The 15,439-nt window shown below is 41.3% G+C and overlaps 1 protein-coding gene across 2 annotated transcripts; it reads left to right on the top strand.

Moving 5' to 3' along the window:
- Positions 1 to 2,983: 2,983 nt before the first annotated feature.
- FBXO28 (F-box protein 28) lies at positions 2,984 to 15,206 on the top strand. Of its 2 annotated transcripts, XM_031596358.2 has the most exons (6): positions 2,984 to 3,244; positions 8,253 to 8,362; positions 9,374 to 9,512; positions 12,405 to 12,600; positions 13,806 to 13,913; positions 14,429 to 15,206. In XM_031596358.2, the coding sequence occupies exons 1-6, from the start codon at positions 3,032 to 3,034 to the stop codon at positions 14,821 to 14,823; spliced, it is 1,161 nt and encodes a 386-aa protein (XP_031452218.1). In that variant the 5' UTR covers positions 2,984 to 3,031; the 3' UTR covers positions 14,824 to 15,206. The 2 variants fall into 2 exon arrangements, with proteins under 2 accessions (XP_031452218.1, XP_031452228.1); XM_031596368.2 differs by lacking the exon at positions 13,806 to 13,913 and having other exon boundaries at positions 2,987 to 3,244.
- Positions 15,207 to 15,439: the final 233 nt, after the last annotated feature.

Genomic DNA, 15,439 nt, shown 5'->3' with positions numbered 1-15,439 from the left:
TATTATTAGGCATAAAGGTTTGTCTTAAAACATAAAGCTGTACCTTAAAACCTCAAACTGCTCAAATTACATGACAAAATAGAAAGCATTCTTGAAACTATTTTAAATTATATATATTAAAAGGGGAAAAAAACCACTTGCTTTTACAATATTAGTGGACTACCAGCACAGACTTCCCATGCCAAGTCACAAATTTATAGAGTTCTCCCAAATGTGTTTTAAACCACTGAAAGTGCATCTGAAAGGAGAAACCATAAAGCCATTCCCATAAATAACCCCTTGTTCTCTAAGATAGCCAGATCATTTTACAGCAGCATTGATGACATGGGAAGGGGAGGAGGAGAAATATACAATGTGTTCTGCTCCTAAAAAGGAAATATTAATTTCAGTGCACATTTTTGGAGTGCCATTAGGATGACACACATAAAGTCTCACCCTTACATTTTCCCTGCTCCCAAGCTAATATTTTCCATTTTTTTTTTTCTTTTATGATAGAGGTTCCAGATGGGTTTCCAAAGGAGAAGCTGCACATTAAAAAGGTCATGATAAACCTTCAAAGACAATAAGTTTAGCCGAAAAAAAATTGTGCGAGGATGCTCCAGGCAGCTACTGCTTTAGTCCTATATTAATTAAAGCTGTACCGCCTTGGCACAGGTACTGTAATGAGCAGTCCCATTCTCCCCAAACATTTTGTGACTTTTTCCCATAGGCTTTGTTGCTGTCACTTCCCACACTGACAGTGATTTCCTTCAGTAAGACAGTTTTAAGCAGCACCATTCCCATAATAATACATGCACACACACACTACTAGCTTTCAAAAACTGTGCCCACACCTATCACAGTAAAATGGCTGTGAAGCTACACTGCAAGTGCCAGTGGCTAGACTCAGAAGCATCAGGAAGGTTCTAGAAACAGCCTTTGGTCCCATTGCTCTGCACTCCCACACCAGATACAGCTACTGTGACCAAGAAACATCACTAATGTATAGGCAAATAAATGGGCAGAATTTGATTAATTGTGCATTTTGTTTCTCCATTTATGTCTGGCTGTGTTGGTGTTGGGGGATTACTGCAGCACTGTGGCACAGCAACAAGGTCTCTTTGCAGCCATTACATCTCTGGAGGTCAAGCTCATACAGTTCCCAGTGTGACCACCTTACTCTTTCTTCTCTTTCACAGAGTGAAAGGAAAACCCTGTAGCTTTACAGTGAACTGCATGAGACAATACAGTGCATCATTAGTGCGCATCAATTGCTGTGGCCAACAAGTTGAGGGAGGTGATCCTCCCCCTCTAACTGCCCTGATGAGGCCACATTTGGAGTACTGTGTCCAGTTCTGGGATCCCTGATTAAAAAAAAAACAACACAGGGATCTCCTAGAGAGAGTCCAGTGGAAGGCCAGAGAGATGATGAGGGCTTGGAGCATCTTTTGGACGAGGAAAGGCTGAGAGATCTGGGGCTGTTCAGGAGGAGACTGAGAGGAGATCTTATCAATGCTTATAAATACCTAATGGGCAAAAGTCAAGTGGATGAGACCAGGATCCTTTCAGTGGTGTACAGCGAAAGAACAATGGGCAATGGGCACAAACTGGATCATGGGAAGTTCCATGTGTTGCAAGCCGAAATGGCTTGCAGTTTGTTGTATCGATCTCAGTCCCTCCAAATTAAGACTCAGAAAAGAGTCAAGGTGTTAATCGAGCAGAAGTGTGCCTTTATTTATTAAAAGATAGGAGAGCAAGAGAGGCAAAGGAGAGAGAGAAAGGGGAAAAAAAAGTAAGTCACTGTTGTGAATCTCACGATGTTCAAGCTCAGGGAGGATAGATTTAGGTTAGATATAAGGAAAAAATCTTTTACAGTGAGGATGGTAAGGCATTGGAACAGGTTGCCTAGGGATATGGTTGATGCCCTGCCCTTGGAGACTTTCAAGGTGAGGCTGGATAAGGCCCTGGGCAACCCGGTCTAGCTGTGGTATCCCTGTTAATTGTAGGGAAGTTGAACTAGATGGTCTTAATTCCGTGATTCTATATTCTGAGGGTCTGTCCTTCTTGGCTAATAAAAGCGTATGCCTTTTACACTGTACGATGGTCCCTTCTACTTGAGCCAGGATTTGTTGCCAAGCATAGGGTGTCCAATATCAAGCACTGTGTGCATGCTGCACCAGCCATGCTTCTCCCTTCACACGGTGGTTGTGGAGGGTTGTGGTTGTGTGAGGGACCTATGACCACCTTAAGCAAGACCACTAATTCCTGACTTGCGCTTGGGCACAGCATATGGTTGTTTGGCACCTTTCACAAGAGTGTCATAGTACAGGTTTTGTTCTGGGGCCTTCATAAGACAGTTACAGTTCTGTTCTGCTGGTCATCTCTCCACCAATCAGAAAGAGAGTAAAAAGCCACAATGTTACAGTTCCCTATGGAGATGTCAGAGTCCAAACAGAGAAGGCAGAACGTTTTTAGTGTGAGAATGGTGGAGTGCTGGAAGGCTGGCTAGGGAGGCTGCAGACTCTCCTCTGAAGGTACTCAAGGCCCATCTTGACGCCTACGTGTGTGACCTGCTGTGGGGAGCTGCTGTAGCAGGGGGTTGGACCAGATGATCCCCAGAGGTCCCTTCCAACCCCTACAGTTCTATGAATATGGTATAAAACCAGCAGTGTGCGGCAAACTGCCAGTTCATTGAGCTCATCTGCAACTACAGTGGTTACTTCAAGTACGTGGTGTAAAGAACACACCAGATCAGAGCGCGCTGTGGAACCTCACCGTGTTTCCAAACAACTGTCAAACCAACTGACCTTCAAAAACCCACTTATGCTTTTATCCTGCTCTGTACTCGCTGACAGGGTCACCTGCGCCCTCAGCCACCCCTCGCAGCGGGCTCTCCCGCCGGCAGCGAGCCCCGCTCAACCTTCCCCGCTCCCCCTGACCCCGTAGGGCCCCGGGGACCCACGGCAGTCCCCGCCCTCCTCAAGCCAGAGCGGAAGTGCCGTCAGAGGAAGGCCGGCCGCCCGCCCTCAGCGGAGGAAGGACGGGCTGTAAGATGGCGGCGGCGGAGGAGCGGCTCCTGTCGGAGGGGGAAGGCGGCGCCCCGGGTTCGGCGCGGCTCTCCCCGCCCCCGCTCTCGCAGTCTCCCGAAGCCCCGGCGCCCTTGGAGCAGCCGCCTCAGAGCAACACGCTGATGGGGCTGCCCATCGTGGCCATCGAGAGCATCCTCAGCTTCCTGTCCTACGACGAGACGAGCCAGCTCCGCCTGGTAGGGGCTGGGGAGGGGAGGGAAGGCGGGCGAGGGGCCGTGCCGCGGCCGGCCCGGGAGCCGCCGGAGCGGGAGCAGCGCCGGGGAGGAGGTGGGCAGGCGGTTGGGCCGGGCTGGGGCTTCCCCCTTCTGCCCGCCCCGCGCCTCCCGTACGGGCGTGCAGGTGTGTGCCGTGCCCGCGTTCCTAGCGGGACCCTGCCGCCTCTGAGCGCCTCTGATCCCATTCGAGCCCGTAAAGCAGCGCGGGGCGCTGGAGACGTAGATCCCCGAGTGTAGGAGGTGGTGAGACCGCTGCTCCGAGGACCTTACCCGGTATCTAGAAAGAAATGTGGGGCAGGAAAGGAAGACTTAAAGCCGTGTCTGCCGACAGTCTGCCCGCTGCTCCCAGCCGTGCTCGCGGATCTAATAAAAGATACGAGCTCCACCTGCAAACTTCATTGTGCCCAAAAAAGCTCGGAGGTCAGCGAGGAGATCAGTATTAGTCTTCAACTGCCTGCCTCAGGAGCCTCGTGTAAACTGTGCCATAATATGACTGGCTGCGATCTTGCTCAATTTTGTATGAGATCATGTATGGAATAATAGTGAGGGAATTAATACACAGCTTATGTAACCCTCTGTCAACTTGCCTGTGCTGTTTCTAGTTTAAGAACTCATTAGCTTAAACCAGATAGTATTACATGTGTATTTCTGCCGAGAATTGTACTGCGTTTGTCCCAGATCAGCAACCTGATTCTAAACTGAAAGCTCTTTAAGCAGAAGCTCTGGTTTTATTCATACTGCACCAAACAAACTGTAGGTCTTTTAAATCAGAGGGCGGTGAGGCCCTGGCGCTGCCCGTAGAGCTGTGGTGCCCCATCCCTGCAGGTGCTCCAGGCCAGGTAGGATGGGGCCCTGGGCAGCTGAGCTGGGGGGGCAGCCCTGCCCATGGCTGGGGGTTGGACTGGGTGGGCTTCAGAGTCCCCTCCAACCCAGACCATTCTATGATATGGTACTTAATATTTCTAGCATGCTGTCAGTCCTATAATCTCCGAAGACTTGTCTCTTCTGTGAGAGTAGATAGTGGATGTGTGAGGAAAAAAAATAGTATGACTTTTTTTGGATTGCAGCCTCTACAGTTTGGATAAATGGAAGTAGATGTACTGTGTTTGGGTGTGCTTACTATCATATACTCTGTATTGCTGTACTAGGCACTGCTCTTTGCTTCAGTTTTCCTGTCGCATTTTATAAATGGTAGCTGTGGGAACTGTCACTAGGCAGTAGGAGGGTTTTTTCTTCCTCTAAGGCTGTTAGTGTTTATAAACAATGCTTTGTCAGCAGTGGAGTTCAGAATGGTAAAGGTGGTGTAAGGACTTAAATAACTGCTTAACTCTCATGTTTCCTAAGAAGTGAAACACCTTTCTTATGTAACACTAGTCCATTTTTTCAAGAAGACTGTTGCTTTGAGCCATTTCAAGAACAGCAAAAACAAAGTGGATAAATATCAGTAGAGATGCACGTACAAGGAATAACACTAGATGTAAGCGAGGGAAACTACTGATAGAATCATGAAGGCAGGAAAAGACACTTCAGATTATGTCATCTAACCATTGACCCATCTCCGCCCTGTCTGCAGATGCCACATCTACACGTTTCTTGAATGCCTCCAGGGGCAGTGACTCCACCACCTCCTTGGGCAGCCTGTGCCAATGCTTAACTGTACTTTTGGAATAGTTTTTCCTAATATTCAACCTGAACCTCCCCTGGTGCTCCACACCCTTCACTGGCTTTGTTGCCCCAAGGGTCCCCTTGGATGATGCCAGTGGGGCAGCATGGCACATGGGCACTGGGGAAATTGATCTTTCCCTATTTTCAATTTTTGAGTAGCTGACAGCCAAAAACCTTAATTTTCATTGAATTTCTCATGGTACCCTTAAGCACACAAGGTGAGAAAGTACACGAAAAGTACACTTGTCTTGTTTAACCAGCACTAATGTCAAGAATCACTGCCCTTCTGGTCTGGCCTAGTCAAAACTATGTGTACTCAATCAGCTCGATCTTTTTAATTGCCGTACAAAAGTAAAGGTGTTATTTTGGCAGTTCACTGGAGGCTAAATAGAGGTGAGGAAACTGGACATAACTCCAGACAATATTGATGGAGAATTATGGTAGCATTTCAAAATAACATTGTTTAGGCATGAATTCATAATGGAAATTCATCATTGTCAGGTTTTTAAGGGCACATAACTTTAGGATACACTTGTGTGTTTGTGCATTGCACAAACAGCAAACTTTTTTTTGAGGACTTACTTGAGCTGCTTTTCATAATGCATTTCATAATGAGTAGCATTCTGCTAAGGATATGTTATGGGGACCAAATTAACTGAATGGCAGGGATTAAATTCCTTAGGTCTCATGCTCATTAAAAGTATGCTCCTAAAAAGCCTCATTATTCCATGGATAATTCTTAGGGTTAAAGCACCTTGGGGAAGGCAGGACATCAATTGGTCTAAACAAAGCTTACATACACTGTATATACACTGAAAAAAGCGTGGAGTCCCTAAACTGATAGCTTTGAATGCTGGTTTTTCTCTCTAAGTAGCCTTAAATTGTGAATAGGAAAATGGCAAAGCAGGAATGAAAACCTAGAGCCATTTTTCTGGAACAAATCATTTCACTTAATTATGCCTTATTTGTATGATGCCATATTCATTTAAGTGGAGCCTGCACTTTCCTGAATAAAATTGAGTAAAATTGGGTCAATACTTCCTTCTGAAATCACTTTGAATTCTACTGGTAAATGTATATGTATAATGTTCATTAAACATGGTAAGATCCTCGTCTGGAAGAAACAAGTCTTCATTTTGAGATGCAATGATGTGACATTTGGAATGCTGAGTAGTGCTCCTCCTAATGAAGGGTGGTTAGTTTTGAGCATGGCTGCTACATAACAGTTTACAATAGCAGTGTCACAGTTATGAACTTTGGTCAGTTGTCCTAAAACAGTAGGATGGGCTTGTGCTGCTCTAAGTTCTCCTTCCAGATGCAGTCAGCCAAGAGGATGAGAGCTGGACACTTCTGAAGTGGGGTAGTAATGATGTCCTTAGTCTCAGCTTGGAAATACATTTCCATTCGGGCTATTGCTACAGTAAACATGACTGCAAACAAACAGTCCCACAATGAAAAGCAAACAATAAATGCCTTCCGTGAACATTCTGAAGATAAGGTTACCTTGGATTGAGGCACACATCAGAAGTGTCTTAGATTCTGTAGGAACTTTGCACTAGTGTTCTGCAGAGCTCAAATAAGGACAGCTCAGCTTTAATCTTCCCACAATTTCAATAAATCTGTATTTACAGGCATTTCTATTTTAAGGCTTGCTGAAGTCATCAGCATTTTGTCACTTATTCTTTAACCTAGAAAGGCGTTATGAAATAGTGTCTGTGTAGCCTCTATTGATCTTGAAAAAGAACATGCAATGAATCTAAACACTCGGAATACATTTTTACCTCCAGTTTTGATACTGGTTATCTGTTAGTGAAGTTGGGAAGAAATAACACATGCTTGAAGGAAGGGAAGCTGGCAGTCCTCTAGCAGATTGAGTCATTTGTTTATAACGAAGTGGAAAATGAGCTCTTCTGTCAGATCTGTTACTGTATACATGTCACCATGCTAAGCAGCAGCCACCTTTTGCATTTCATGCGGTCTCGGAACAACTTTCTAACACTGAAATTTGAACACAGTGTTCTAGTTGGGCTGGCATTTGAGGGAATGTGGGCTGATATAGCTTTATGGCTAGAGTAAGGAAATATCCACAACGCTTGGCAAAGATGAGCAAGTTTGAACTTCTGGCTTTTTTACAGTCCATTGAGATAGGAAATATCAGAAACTGTCTTGGACCAATGTGAAGATGGTGATAATGCTACTGCTGACAAAGCAGTCTAAGAGAGACATATTATTCTTGTAACTTCAAGTGTCATATTTTTAAATGGTGTCATCAGGAATCAGTTGAGATTGAAGAGGTGACTGATTAAGTAAGCTGCAGACAGACACTATTGGTTTCTAATGGTATCATTTTAGTGTTTGGGTTCATGGACATGGACGATGTCCAGAAACTGGGGCAAATGAGTAAGATTAGAAAATCTTATGTTTAAAAATCCAGTGCAGTTCTTAGCTGTTAAGCCTGACGCCCTTTGGATATGGGAGGTATTTTCTGCCACCAGATGTCAGTATAAACATGATGAAAATTTCCTTTGTGTTTCTCCACTGTTTTTCCCTAACAGTGTTTCTAGGATTTTGGAGTTTTTTACTTGCTTGTTTTTCTCCTGCTGAATAACTGCATTGTTAACACAGCCCTTATGTAAGTGTGACTTTCTGTTTCAGGGGTTTGGTAGCATTAGAGCAGGTATTAATGTCATTACTGCCTACCGCTGTGAAAGAAAACAGCTGTTGGTATCCAACATAGTCAGCAAAGGAATCTATTAAACAGAGAAGACTTTTATATGAAAAGGAATCTCGCTTCTTGTGCGCTGTAGTGCATAATTCTTTAATTTTGTCTGCCTTGCAAAAGATGAACTATAAGCATTGAAGGAAAAACATCATTTCTTGTTTCTGAGGCATCTTTCTGAGATAAGATAATACTGACTTCATAGAATCATAGAACACCAAGGTTGGAAAAGACCTCCAAGACCATCTATCAGAGTGACTCTGGATGACAAGAGGGCTTTTCAACTTCTGTTATCATTAGAAGGAAATTATGTCTGCTTATGTATGAGTGGAATTCAGCCTACTGTCTCTTGTTATGCAGAACCAGGAGACTTGGTTATGAACTGTGTGGAATGTAGCACTCCTTCATGATCAGTATTAGAGATGGCAATGCCTTACGTTGCACTGCAGTTTCTGTGTCTTGAAAGAAAAACTGCTAAGGGAATCTTGTGCTACTCAGCAAGTATGTGTAAGATAATAAATAGTAAAAGTGTCATGTGACATTATTTGATACTGAAGAGATTTGTTTTGTTTTACTTAAATACAGGTTTGTAAACGAATGGACTTGGTTTGTCAACGAATGTTAAATCAGGGATTTCTAAAAGTGGAAAGATACCACAACTTGTGTCAAAAGCAAGTTAAAGCTCAGCTTCCAAGGTATGTACCAGCTAAAATTGTAGTTGAACTTCAGTGTGCTAGATTCTTTTCAGTATTATACTAAAAGGGAGGTTCTTGCTGGCTAATTTGGTTACATATCTTGAAAATTTGAATCTCTTTTGTTTTCTGTTTCTCCCCCCAAAAGCATTATAACCTAAGATCTAACTACAAGATAATGGTGTGGATGAATGTACTTTGTATTATACTATACTAGGAGCTGGAATATTGGAAATTGTCTCTGGTGTTCTAAACAGAGTAAAGAAGAATCTTGTGTTCTTCAGCCTTTCTGGCAAATCCAGAAGGGACTCTTAGGAATGAATAAATGCCATTCCTCTTCAAGACAAACTGATGATTTTTCTATGGCTCTGCTTAAAAAAGCAAGGTTCTTCAGTGCCAAGGATTAAATTAGGAAAGGGAGGAGGCTGTGAGCTCTCCTTACTGGGAGCTTAAGGTTCTCTCAAAAGCAATATTTTTTCTCCTCTTTCCAGTGTATAAGTGCAGTTGCTGCTGCCGTATCCTATCAGATTTCCCAGTCAAAGTGAAGAAACTAAATGCTACTTACTGCTGAGATTATTTGCCAAAAGGTTGTACCTCGGCTTGAACTGTGTAGCCAAGCAGTAATGCTATATTAAATCTGTGTGTTGCATTGAAATACTAAATGCAGGAATATAGGAGGATAAAAATAACCACCCTGACTCATTGTCTGCTGCTAGTTAGTATTGAAAGCCTGTTTTTAGGCTTTGTATGTCCCAAATGACATACAGAGTTTATGGGTAGCAAAAGATGTAATTATTTAGAGAAAAAAAAATTGTCATCAGAAAGTGTGCTATGCTATTATGAGCTGATATCTAGTCTCTGCCATGTTTTGTCCATAGGCAGAACAAATGTAATGGTTATGTTTTCAAACCTTTAAATGGTTTTGAGCATTAACTTGAGTGATAGTTACAGTTTTATCTTGTGGACTCTTTATTAAATTACTGTATGTAAATCACTTAATGGTCTATCTTTTAGACGAGAGTCAGAAAGAAGAAACCATTCGTTAGCTCGTCATGCAGACATCCTTGCTGCTGTAGAAACGAGACTCTCTTTGTTAAATATGACTTTCATGAAGTATGTGGATTCCAATCTCTGTTGCTTCATACCTGGAAAGGTAAAGTGTAGTCTAATTTATGTGAATGTGAATGTTTTTAAAAAACATGATTGTGTAACTTCAAGTACGTTTGTCCCAGCTGCCCCAGATTATGTAATGTATGTGCATACTGAAACTGATTGAGATACTTAGAACTCACAAGGTAATGCTCCTCTGTAACAGGCAGCGTGAAATGAATGAACCAGGCTATATCTAAATACTATTTAAAATTTAATATCTGCTTTACCTTAGGATTTTTACAAGGATTTTTACAACTCTGAATTGTAACTGTATAAAATAGCTGGAGTCCAGGTCATCAGAAGATACAGCAGAAGACTTTAAGTTCTTTTCATATGGTTTTTGATTTTTTTTAGTCATATTTGAATACTTCAAGTTAATTGAAATGAGATGTATATAGTATGTGGAAGCACCTTTCAGTGTTGCTCTGGATGAGGTGTTTCTATAAATTAGGTAGAGTAAACTTTAAATGTAGGTAAACTTTGTTCAATATTATTACTACTAAACAGTTATGGTATTTCAGACTACTACCCCGGCATAAAGTATAAATTAACACGTGATAGGATTGTCTTATAAGCTGTGAAAACAGAGGTATAGAGGGGAATTGACAAGATCATTGTCTGAGGAAGAAACTCAGAAAAAGTTCAGATTGAAACAAAATCTTTCATTAGCCTAACATTCTGCTATTCATGGGCAGATAACTGGGTTGCTCTGGGATGAATGCAGAAGTTAGCTGTTGGGTTGAGATGAAGCATGGCAAGCATTTCTGCATTCAGTACAGCAGGATAGGCTATCAGCATGAAATAGTTTTTATCTTGAACTGGTAACTTGATTTCCATACGCTTTTATTGCCTTGATACTAAGTTAATCTAAATTACTATAGTTTAATACATTCGGGTTTATTAAGTTTATATTATTTTTATATCTATAATCTAATTTAAAATACAATGTAATATAACAAAGTCAAATATATGTAAGGCTGTGATATTCATATACTGAATAGGATACCTAAAAGAAATGTTGCCTTACTTTTCCTGAGGGGTAGGTGAAAAGGCAATGCTGAAGCTAGACCTGGGGTGTGTAGGAGTTGTGCAAACAAGTTTGGCAGCCATTTTCCTTCTGGGCACTGGGTCATAAAGACATTATTTGTATTCCTATGTAACAGTGAAAAGAGATCTTTTTAACTGTTTACTTGGTATATGGGCTTGATACTGCTGCTGCTCTTTCACCATAGTTATCAGTTCACCAGAAAGTCAGGTTTTGGTCAAGTCTATTCAAAGGCTTAGCGTGTGGTTTTCTTCCACCTGCCCTGTTTCAATGAAGCTGCTGCAGAATTTTCAGGAAATGAATGTGTTAGAATACGTGAATCCTGGTTTGAGGTTCAGCGTATTGCGTTAAGGGTTCTTAATACTTCATAGTGAAGTGCCACTGCAAGATTTTATGTTGAGGATAGCAAAAGAATGCTTTGTGGATGTTGTTACTGACGGGTGTCAATCAATGGTTTACAGGCTGGTTTGGCCCAGTTCTGTGACTAGCGGGGCAGAGGGATTTCACAAAATCCGTGCCTCCGGAAAAAGGGAACAGGGAACCCCACAATAATTAAAAAGCAGCGGCAACGATATGAGGAGAAACAAACTAATTTACTAAATATAGTATCAGAATGCAACATAACACACCATAATACAATATAATTAGAATTGAAACTAATAAATCAAATATAATGAGAGAATATCCAAAAGGTGGATAGGCCTCACCATAACACTAAGGCGAGATGCACAGTCCAGTTGAGCAGCAGGGAGACAAGAGAAGAGCCGACGAAGAAGAGCAGACGAAGAAGAGCACATCAGGTGACCTTGCCAAGGAGTTATATCTCCTCTCTGCGACCACAAAGGCCCCTGGGGAATGTAGTTCTTCTCTTCCGGGCAGGTACCCAGAACTTGAGCATTAACAGTTAAATTCCGAGTGCCCCACATGATGTTATGCTGTGGAATACCGAAAACCAAAAATCACAAAACCATGACAACGGGATGTAATGTGGATAAAATTAGAGAAAGAAACCTTTGGGAGCTTGCTGTGAGATGGGATGCTTTGGTGACATCTAGCTTTTACAGCTTTTTAGCTAAGCTTCCTTTATGAAAACACAAGATGCAGCTCTGTTGATTCTAGGCTCTTAAAGCCCACATCCTTCAGTAGAGTCTTAAGCCATTCTTAATCATGTGCAAAATTCCTGGTTTGGTAGTTTCTGTAGTAAGAAACCAGCACTCCTATCTTGGCCTGCTCAGACTATAATTCATAGATTAGTGAGGCACCTTTCATCTCTGTAGTTCTGCCAAACAAAAGGCTGCTTTTCAAGCCTGTTAAGAGGGTGCTTATGCTCTCTGCCAGTCCTGGATTGGTATTTCATAAAGTAATACATTTTGGGTATAATCCAAATTTGCAACATTTTGAGTAGGAGCAAGCGAATTCATGTAAATATTTAGAGCTCTTCAGACTGACATAACAGTAATTCTTCTTATTCCATTCCTATGTTGTGTATGTCTCATGACTGGCTGTGGGAATGACTGCTTAGCTGAATGGTTTTCATCTTGGTTCTCCAAAAAGAAATGATGATGCTTTACTGAGCATGTAGAATTCCAGTGTGTACGCAGTAAAATAATTTCACACAGATGTTATTTCATGAGTTTCAATAGAACTGTGATCCATCAAATTAATGGTTTGTCTGGTATATCGCAAACAGTACTTCATTTCCAAACACCAATAAAGAACTAACACACACAGTGATGTGCAAGAGTAATAGTTCTGTAATGAAAGTCTCTGATGTGCCAATGCTTTTAGAATGATCTGAAATAATCCTGTCTTTATCAGAAAAATCCTAATTCTTCTTAAATGTTTTAGGTAATAGATGAAATTTACCGTGTGCTAAGGTATGTAAACTCTACAAGAGCTCCTCAGAGAGCTCATGAAGTTCTTCAAGAACTAAGGGACATTTCTTCCATGGCTATGGAATATTTTGATGAGAAGATTGTTCCAATACTGAAAAGGAAGCTTCCTGGGTCAGATGTATCAGGACGTCTGATAGGAGCTGCCCCAGGTATTAATTCCAATGTATAGTTAAGTCGTTTTTTTTGTTGGTTTTTTATTATTTTATTTATTAAAACTCAGAGCACTATCTTTTTAAAGCTCCCTCCCTTCAATAAGTGAGCTTTATCACATAAGAATTAACGATACTTGTTTCTTAAGAATGCCAGCCATGAAATTCATTCGCTTTGTAATTTAAGGAGGCTTTGTATTGGCAAAAGAACGGTCACTTGAATGTATGTTACAATTATGCATAGTGTGTATTCATTAAACAAACGCTTTTGTGCCACCAATGAATGAGACTTTATCGTTGCACTTCTTTGAAATTTGGCACATGAGATGACAACTCAAGACGCCTTTTATATTTAGTAAGGATCAGCAAATGAATTGGCCTAAGCTGCTGTAGTACATAGAGAGCTAGAACACACAAGTATGTGCTTTCTTTGTGTTCCCAAAGCAATAAGGTATATGTTAACAATCAGAATGCTTGTGGGTAACACTGAAAAGGCAGCTAAAATAATAGTCTGTAAATAAACAAACTGGTCCTTTGTATAACCTGTCAGGCTTTCTATAATTGATGTGAACCAAAGTGTTAAGGTAGTTGCTCATAGAATGGCCAGAAGCAAAAAGTTAGTAGAACTGTAGCATTTTCCCATACTGAACTTCTTTCCACACACCACTGGAGAACGTTAGGGATTGCAAAATATGCTCTTTGAAAGGATAACTCTAAAAAAAAAACTACAGCTTAACTAAAAATGATAGGCTGAACTGTAGGAACTGCTTGTGGTTTGTTGCATGTCTCGTCCATCCCTTTAGCCATAAGTCTGTATTCCACCTCTTAATTATATCTAGATAATTATACTTCAATTCCAATGAGTCTGTCAACTAAGGAAGCATTGCCCAAAACCATAGTTGATGTCAATCTGCTCACCAAACCCAAGGCTTAATGTGATGTGAAAGTACCTATCCTGTGTTGAGGGAATAGTATATCTAATGGCAACCCTTTAGTGTCAGATAACTGCATCTTAAAGAAAAAAAGAAGAGGATGACTGTTCAAAGCTGTTCCAGATTGTTCTGTCTTCATAGTGCTTAAAAGTTGCATTTTACTTGCACTGCATTGCTAGAAGAGTAAAACAGTAGAAAAAGTGATGGATACCTTTTTATGTTAGAAAAAGTGAAAGAAATTATACAGTAGCTGTTAGTCTCCTTGATTTGCAGGAATTTTAATAAAAACAACATTCCCAAGCTCAAACTCCAGTATGATTTTAGGACTTAGGAAGAATGAGTATACATCATCATGGAAAATAAATCCCCTTCTTCTAAAAAGTAAGTTAAACTGAGATATCTTGTTAAGCCCTGAATAAAAAACAATTAGAACTGTAGCTGTCTACAACTATGACAGCAGAATAAGAGTGCCCTACTGAAATACATTTAATATAGCTGTTGTGTAATACGTCAAATTTATAGCTGTGCTCCAGGTTTTTGACTTAACATGTGTCACTAACTCAAGCTGACCACATGTTCTCTCTGTAATTGTTGATCTGGCTGAAAGGGGGGAGTGAGGGGGGGGGGCTTATATATGGAAAATGAAGAATGAGCTGTTTTCCATGCTACTGGAAATCCAAGTATTTAAAATTGAACTAGCTGTGACCTGAAATGCCATGTGCTTTTGTTAGATACTTAAAATAACAGTAAGTCTGTTTTCATGTTCATGTAACTTATAGCCAGTACTCAGGTTTGTGCTTGGGGGTGGTGTAGGAGAAAGCAAAGTAGGAGAAGTGGGACAGGATTTCTGCTTTTATCCAAACAATGTGGAGCACTAACCAGAGTTTTCTCTGAAGTTCCAGGGCCTTCTGCAGCACTAACAACAATGCAGCTGTTCTCCAAGCAGAATCCTTCAAGACAGGAAGTCACCAAACTCCAGCAGCAAGTAAAAGCAAATGGTGCAGGTGTGACAGTGCTAAAGCGGGAAATCTCAGAGCTTCGCACCAAAGTGCAAGAGCAACAGAAACAACTCCAAGATCAAGATCAGAAACTGCTAGAGCAAACCCAAATCATAGGTGAACAGAACGCCCGATTGGCTGAGCTCGAACGCAAGCTGCGAGAGGTGATGGAGAGCGCAGTAGGAAGTTCTTCAGGTTCTGGTTCAAATGAACAATCTCCTAGAAAACGGAGGAAGGCGGTTGAATCCACAGACTGTCCTAGGAAATCTAAACGCCTTCGAAACAGAAAATAACTTGGGGAGTCACTGACGCCTTCAGGAGGATACACTGCTTTAGTAGCCCAAGCAGGTCTGCTCGTTTGGATACTGTGATTAGCTTCATGGTGTCACGTAGGCTGCTGGCTCTTCAACACACCACTTAGACTTGAACGTGAATTTTCTTTCATTGAGACTTCTCCCCTGCTTTCTGGATGGGTGGGCCTAATGCACAGGATCTTTAAGATTTGCAATAGATACATACTAACCAGACCTGCTCTGTTACATTTTGAAGGGTTAACCTTTTTTTTTTTTTCCCCGTGCAAATGTGTTGAAAGTAAACTTATTTGTGTTTATGCGTATGTTCACATAAAATCTTAAATAAATTCAGTCTTAACTGACTAAAAAATTGAGCTTAAAAACAGATGTCCTGTTCACTTGAAGAAAAGACACGCTTTTAAAATCATATTTTAGAGAACTTGACTTTTTTGTTACAAGTGACCTTGTCTGGAATGTCTGAAAAGCAGTGAATACTTTTTTGGGATCTCTGTAACAAGTAAAACAGACTTGTTAAGTTACGCTATTGCCTATATATTTTTGTAAACTTACAAGGAAAGGCTTCTATCCAGTCTTCACATGCACACGCCCTAGTTCT

Source organism: Phasianus colchicus, chromosome 2, assembly GCF_987193195.1.
Source record: "Phasianus colchicus chromosome 2, bPhaCol1.hap1.1, whole genome shotgun sequence".
Classification (NCBI taxonomy): Eukaryota; Metazoa; Chordata; class Aves; order Galliformes; family Phasianidae; genus Phasianus; species Phasianus colchicus.
This window is presented reverse-complemented; position numbering and strand designations above follow the sequence as displayed.